This window comes from Centruroides sculpturatus, unplaced genomic scaffold (assembly GCF_000671375.1).
Source record: "Centruroides sculpturatus isolate CEXI.00-Female unplaced genomic scaffold, Cexi_2.0 scaffold1222, whole genome shotgun sequence".
Classification (NCBI taxonomy): Eukaryota; Metazoa; Arthropoda; class Arachnida; order Scorpiones; family Buthidae; genus Centruroides; species Centruroides sculpturatus.
The window spans coordinates 103,846-112,005 of record NW_019385484.1 but is presented as its reverse complement, the minus strand read 5'-3'; the positions used below and the strand labels follow the sequence as shown (position 1 = coordinate 112,005).

The window sequence follows — 8,160 nt, the reverse complement described above, 5'->3', positions numbered from 1 at the left end:
GCCTCGAAGGTTTATGCATTACTTAAAAGCCGAGAACGTGACGAAAAAATTTTACTCGTCATAAAACGATAAATAGTTTGTCAAATTTTTATTCATAAAAATGCAGTTTCAACTGCTTTTTATTTTATAAAATCCGTCTTCTTGAGCCACCAGAGGGCCTTTTAAACAATAGCTAGTCTGTTACCGCTGGTCAGTAGTAGACCAAATTCAATACGAACGTTTGTTTTTTGAAAATTTGATCACGATTTAAATACAGTATTTATTTTTAATAATACCGATACGTCATCGAAAAGAAAACGTGTTGTATTATCATTAAAAAATAAATTAAAGTATTTGTTTCGATTATCCGGATTTTTCCTTATCCAGACTACCATAATCCCCAATTAGTCTGGATCAATGTTTTTCAACCTTCTTGAATACGCAACCCCTTTACAAGTTAAAAAATTCTGGCGACCCCCCAGGGCCATATTAAATTTATATCAGTGATTTTAAAAACTACGTATTTAATTTTCTTTCTGTTGAGACCTAAATATCAATTGACAAATCAATTGTACTGTAAAATAAACAGATACAGCCTTCTCACTGAAATTGTAGTTTTCTTTATTGTAGTGTAGGACCTACAAACACTTGTTTTTTCTTTTACCCGCGACCCCCCGAGTAAAGCTTTGCGATCCCCTGTGGGTCGCGACCCACAGGTTGAAAAACACTGGTCTGGATAATCGAGGTTCTACAGTATTTACATAATCAAAGAGAGCTTATAATGTAATGCGGAGCACGCGGTCATTGTAAAAATTTTGTGTTGTTATACAGTAGAGCATCGATTATTTGGCCTCCGTTTAACCGTTACCTCAGTTTACCGACAGCATTCTAGTCCGAAAATTCAAATGTCCGCTAGTGATGTGGACATTTGAATTTTTGGACATTTGACATTTTTGTTTTTGGACATTTGATGTGGACATTTGAATTGTGGACATTTGACATTTTTGTTTTTGGACATTTGATGTGGACATTTGAATTTTGGACATTTGACATTTGAAGCTACAATATTTGGCTATGTCTTCGCTACTTTAATATTATTTTTACTGTTTTAGCTGGCAACACTGGATCGACCATGAAAGGAAGCCAGTATTTAAACGAGGCTTAACTTTCTAATTTTTAGCGATACAATAGCGGCGATTATTATTTTTTTAAAAAATTTGATAGGCTTAACATGGAGGAAAATTCAACGCGAACTAGGTTAATAGCGATATACTAAAATACTATATGGGATGTAATTATATGGATTATAATAATATGGGATATAATAATATACTACACTAAGAATGGATTTTTTCATACTTTATCCGACTTTTCAATTATCCGACCAACTCCAGGCCCCAATTGAGTCGGATAATCGATGTTCTACTGTATTTATATTTGTTTTACTGTAATGTATATTATTTTATTATAGTTTGTTTGATTCGGTATTTAATGGACTATTTAAATGGTTTCTACTTCCTTTATTTTGAATTTAGCATAATTTAAATTCCTTAGTGATTCGATAACAACAATCGTAAACGAACTAGTGTAAAGTTTCGTATAACATTAATAACGTAATGATGACCCATTGAGTGAGTTAAAACGTTTGTTCAACGTAATAGACAAAGTCTCTCAGTAGTAAGGTGTGTTTCATATACAATATATATTATTTACTTAATTTAAGAATAATACATTTGAATGNTAAATTCCTTAGTGATTCGATAACAACAATCGTAAACGAACTAGTGTAAAGTTTCGTATAACATTAATAACGTAATGATGACCCATTGAGTGAGTTAAAACGTTTGTTCAACGTAATAGACAAAGTCTCTCAGTAGTAAGGTGTGTTTCATATACAGTATATATTATTTACTTAATTTAAGAATAATACATTTGAATGAATTTTTAAAATAAAAGTGAAGTTTTCTCAACATTAATTTAATTAATTAACAGTGTTAAACAGAATTATTCCAAAACGATTGATTTTTGTGAAGTTTTGGTTCTGTCTGCAAGGAAGACCCTTTCATTATTGCAGAGACAGATTCGTAACAGAACTCTATGCAGTGATGACATAAGTCCGTGGGTCAAATCTTCCCCGAAAATTTTCAAAAGTGATCGGGACTCGAACAAGAGTCTTCCCGAGCGGCGGGCTGGCAAAATTGATGGTAGTAGTAACTTTGGCGTCGATTAATTTGTCAGTTACGCACGATTCGTGTCTAAAATATCATCAGTTTTTTTTTATTCAGTTCAATGAAATTCAAACTGTTCGTAAGGCAAAAATCACTTTAATGTATTATAATGTAAAATTTCTCAAATACAATACCTAAAAAATTATGTCCCGCAATGTTTAACTCGTATTTATTTCACTTTAAGTTTAGAAGTTAATGGTCTGTGTGATATATCTATTTTTCAAATGAAAACTTTTCGTTATTAGAATTTTTTACTGTTTATGATATTAAAAAACAACGTTTACAGTGAATTAACTTATTGTAATAAAGCGAGTGACAATAACTGACCTTTGTGTGAACACAATTACTTGTCATGTTTCTGAATACACTTATTCTAACAATAAACGAACTCTCCGTAAATAATAGAAATCAATGTTATCGCACTAAGTAAATGACACGTACTTAAACAAGTAAAAATTACTATAAATAACTATTACTTTTTAATCAATGAAATTTAAATTAATTTCACAAACCCTCTTTTTTCGGTACATAAAATAAACTGTTTTGTGTACAAAATCAAAGTTACAAAACCAAGAAAATCAAACTTTAGAAATTTCTTGTTTCATATTCAATAAAATCTAAAATACGAGTATTACATATTTTTCGAAGAAATATTCTAAAATCATTCCCATAATAGTCATTATTCATTACTATTATGATGTTTAATAATATGATACTTTAAAGAACGTTTAACACGAAATTTTTGTGAGCAATGATTACACGAGAATGGTTTCTCTCCGGTGTGAAGACGAAGATGTTCTATCAGATGATATTTTTGCGTAAAACTTCGGTTGCAATGGTCGCAAGAGAATGGCTTCTCCCCTGTGTGGGTTCGAAGATGTCGAATGAGAGTTCCTTTTTGTGTAAAACGTTGTTTGCAATGATCACAGGCAAAAAGTTTCTCTCCAGTGTGAATCCTTCGATGACATTTTAACCCATTTTTCGAAACGAATTCTTTCTCGCAACTGCCACATCGATACTTCCCATTTCTTGATTTCTGATTGTTTAAACCTGTAAAATATCATAAAAGCATTAAAGCAAAAACTGCCTTCTGTTTATTGCTAATCGAATATGTAAATATCTAAAATTAATATCTGATTTTAAAGGATTGTTAAAGTGTGTGTGCAGATAGAAAAAAATTTTCCTTTTAACAAGTTTCTTTAAACTAAAGTTTAAACCTTACAACTAACTGGACCACATCACATCAGACAATAGATCATACATAAACTGCTTAGATTAGTATTTGCGAATATCTCCAAGCAGTATAAACATACTACCACAAATTAATGTAATTTATACATTTATCTCAAAACAATTTATATGAAATGTATTTTAACAAATAACATATTTGAAAATTATTTAAAATATCTTCTTCATTTCATTTTCTGTTTCTTTTCATTTGCTTGACATATATTCTTCCTTTTTCATATTCTTGTATAATTCTTCATTTGTTTCTCTTCTCCTTATTGCTTAATAGTGAATCTGAAAATAAAGTTTTGGCTGAAATGAGATACGAGAGTGACGTCATACATTATTTTATAAAACAAGTTAAATATTTCAAATTATATAATTTTAGAAATTCTTTCTTCGACACGTCACGCCACAGAATTAAAGCTGGGTTCAAGATCTGAAAAATAAACGTTTTTAATATAACTTTCTTAATCAAGAATACTGTATTTTATGAAGATCCTTTCCTTTTATTTCCATATTTTACAGCTTTGATTAAAGAATTTGAAATTTTAAAAACAACCATTTCTAACCTTTTCCTAAAAATTGTGGTTTTAACAATGCCTAAGAAAAATTGAAAGATGTTCTTACGTTTGTTTACAATAAGTCAGGGAGACTTCATTCAACAGAAAAACGTAAAGCACTTTCTATACTTGTTAGCACACCCCAGAAACCAAACTCTAGGGCCATTCAATGTTACCTGAGAAATTGTCCTCAGCGACTTAGGAAATCTTCCTTTTTTTTCTTTCTAACGTAATCGTGAACGAGATTTTCTTCAGATCAGCAGTATATATCATTACTTTAATTTCTTGAATGTTGAAATAAAGTGATGACGATCAAAGAAATGATAAAAGACAAATCCATTTCTGCATGAGAATTCCATAAGCTTCCGTTCACTTCGTAATACAGAAGAAAGTACAACAAAATCATCACTCTGTCTTCAAATACTCAAATAATTGTAAGGTATCAACCGAGTGAAAAATAAAACTATTCTCGACTTTTCTCTAAGAATTTAGTTAAGAAAACACTCCGCATTTAAACCCGTTATGGATTTTTATAATTTTTGTAAATATTTCTGTAGGCGTATCAAAGAATTCTCTATTGCAACAACCAACTTGTTCCATTGTCTTTTAATCAATAATTAAAACAGCGCCCGACAGACCGATTATAAAGTTTTACCTTTGAATGGCCGAGAACTTTTCTTCCATTTTTTACTCGGAAGAATTTCCTAATATCTCTCGTCTTCTTTCTCGTCGTTTACTCAAACGTCTCTTAACGATTGGGTTGTAACGGAACGTTTTCCAAATTTGAATAAATCCAGTGGCGCCGTCTGTAATTTCAGATAAAAGAACTTCCATTTTCGCCGATATTTTTATGGTAGGATTAAGCATCAAATTTCCAATCATATTTTACTCCAATTCTATTTACTAGGAATAATATATCATTAAAAATTTACTATAAATAAATATTTTCGAAATGTTAATATACAGTGCCGCTGGTTAGTTTTTCGACCTGATGACCGGATTATCATAATAAATATTCTCTAATCGTTTATTTTTCAAAAACATCTTATTTAAGTTAGTATTAATATTTAATAATTATTATGAAAATTTTTGAATATTGTAATATTACATATAATAAATGATTACTTGCTTAGAAGACAACATAAAATTATTTTTTGCTTTTAGTTGATGTTTTCTTTTATTAGGAGCAAGATTGCTTTAATATATTCAAAAAAGAGTATTTCAACTGAAATTTGACACGTGCAGCTCTCGTTTGATAGTCCGACGTTTTTTTAATCCGACATGCTCAGTAGTCCGACGTACCTCCCTTCAAGTTACTCGACCCCGTTACGTGTCTGCTTGCACAGAAGCATGTCGCGACGTGAATCTTTCCATCCAATTCTTACACAACGACATACATTTCCTGTGTTTCTGTGAGCAGTTCTATTCGAACAGTTAGAGTAGGGAATATTGTAAGCTACTGCTAACAAAACAATGCAAAATATGTAATTATTTTCGATAACCCGGACACTTTTAGTAATCCAACACCCTTTTGGTCTCATACCTGTAAGATTATGAAGGGAGAGCTGTATTTTGTAATTATTATTGCTTTTATAAATTCATATATTTTTATACTTATAATGCTATTTGCTGCATATAATAACAGAATAAATAAAGTGGAAGTAGATACTTTTTTAAAAACATATTATTTGTCAAATATTACTTGTGAATTTTAAAGTTAAATTTTACTGCACACGAATATTTTGTATTTAAATACATTCAATTTTCNAACCAACTTGTTCCATAGTCCTTTAATCAATAATTAAAACAGCGCCGGACGGACTGATTATAAAGTTTTACCTTTGAATGGCCGAGAACTTTTCTTCCATTTTTCCTCGGAACAATTTAACGATTGGGTTGTAACGGAAGGTTTTTCAAATTTGAATAAACCCAGTAACGCCGTCTGTAATTCTAGATGTAAGAAACTTCATTTTTTCCGATATTTTTTATCGTAAAATTAAGCGTCAAATTTTTAATCATATTTTACTCCAATTCTATTTAATAGGAATAATATTTCATTAAAAATTTACTAGAAATAAATATTTTCGAATGTTAATATACAATGCTGCTGATTAGTTTTTCGACCTGACGACCGGATTATCATAATAAATATTCTCTAATCGTTTATTTTTCAAAAACATCTTATTTAAGTTAGTATTAATATTTAATAATTATTATGAAAATTTTTGAATATTGTAATATTACATATAATAAATGATTACTTGCTTAGAAGACAACATAAAATTATTTTTTGCTTTTAGTTGATGTTTTCTTTTATTAGGAGCAAGATTGCTTTAATATATTCAAAAAAGAGTATTTCAACTGAAATTTGACACGTGCAGCTCTCGTTTGATAGTCCGACGTTTTTTTAATCCGACATGCTCAGTAGTCCGACGTACCTCCCTTCAAGTTACTCGACCCCGTTACGTGTCTGCTTGCACAGAAGCATGTCGCGACGTGAATCTTTCCATCCAATTCTTACACAACGACATACATTTCCTGTGTTTCTGTGAGCAGTTCTATTCGAACAGTTAGAGTAGGGAATATTGTAAGCTACTGCTAACAAAACAATGCAAAATATGTAATTATTTTCGATAACCCGGACACTTTTAGTAATCCAACACCCTTTTGGTCTCATACCTGTAAGATTATGAAGGGAGAGCTGTATTTTGTAATTATTATTGCTTTTATAAATTCATATATTTTTATACTTATAATGCTATTTGCTGCATATAATAACAGAATAAATAAAGTGGAAGTAGATACTTTTTTAAAAACATATTTGTTAAATATTACTGGTACTTGTGAATTTTAAAGTTAAATTTCACTAACACGAATATTTTGTATTTAAATACATACAATTTTCCAGTGAAATGTGTGAGAACACTGTTAAACAAATGCAAATAATCACAGGATAAAAGCCGTATCGGTTCAGCAGTGCTGTATATTATTTTGGCGTCGTTAAAAATTATCGGGTAATAAATGCTTTTAAACATAGAATGAGTGATGTTTTTCGCGAAACCACTGTTAAAAAAACAGTTTTTTTCTTAATTTTTATTAGTAGAAGTAGAAATGTGCTCTAGTGTATTACTTTATTTTATTTATATTGAAATTAAATATACATAAAAATAATATATTACAATATTATAAAGCATATAATTATGGCGCTAGTATTAAAAAGCTTTAGTTACAGTATATTTTTTTTATTTTTTTACATTCAAAATTATTATCTAGCAGTGTGTAAAGATGATACATACTTATCAAGTGCAAATTTAAGATAGAAAATAAATAAGGTTGATTACATATTTCATTTCTTTTAGGCATTTTCATGTAGCACTAAAAGTGTTCTTTAAATCCAAAAATGAAGTCTTCACTTGACCTTTTCACACACTTATATGACCTTATATGTTAAATCTAAGGTGAAACCTGTTTTTAGACTAGTCTGTAATATGTACCGTTCTGGTATCGGGAATTTGTAATCAACCGGATTAGCTTGGTCGATTATAAATTCTTGACACGAAAACGGTGATAAATTCGAACCGCCTCTTATTAAAGTTTTGTTAATTTAATTAACAATGTAGTGTAAAGGGACGTTATTAAGATGCAAAGATATTTTAAATTTTCGAACGTTTTCGTTCGTTTCTCACCCTCCTTCTTCAAATAAAATGGCGACAGAATGACAAAACCGGTCATTCGATTTTATAAAATTTTACGAGTTTAATTATTCTTATAAAGTAAAATAAGCCAAATTAAAGGAAATCAAATCAAAACGTTTGTGTAAAATTTACATATACAGTCGACCACCCTATAATTACGGTCCCAATAATTACGATTCCTATAAAACTGCGAAAAAATTGTGACGGTATCCGTAAAAAACAGTAAAAAACCACCTATAATTACGTTAAACGTCATCGGGCAGCCGAACTACTTTCCCGCCGTTTGTAGCGCCACGCTACGGAGAGATTTCTATCGTCTGGACAGTATTATATAAATTATATATAAATTAGCTACTGTACATATAATTATATATTAACTTATTGTAACTTTGTTATAATTAAATATATAATTTTCGCCGTCTAGCGTGGCGCCACGCTACGGAGATTTTTACGCTAACTATCGTCTGT

The 8,160-nt window shown here is 30.2% G+C and overlaps 1 protein-coding gene and 1 long non-coding RNA gene across 2 annotated transcripts in view; both read right to left on the bottom strand.

Annotated features, from left to right (window-relative positions):
• The window catches only part of LOC111639412 (gastrula zinc finger protein XlCGF57.1-like), a 44,258-nt gene that overhangs the window by 3,826 nt on the left and 32,272 nt on the right, over positions 1-8,160 (bottom strand). The window contains exon 4 of the mRNA XM_023385297.1: positions 2,898-3,266. Within this exon, the coding sequence (XP_023241065.1) occupies positions 2,898-3,266 (369 nt within the window). The remainder of the gene's footprint in view (positions 1-2,897; positions 3,267-8,160) is intronic.
• Positions 3,639-5,883, bottom strand: LOC111639422. Its single transcript, XR_002759066.1, has 2 exons — positions 5,837-5,883; positions 3,639-3,728 (listed from the first exon to the last, which is right to left on the bottom strand). It is a non-coding gene; the product is annotated as an uncharacterized LOC111639422 (long non-coding RNA).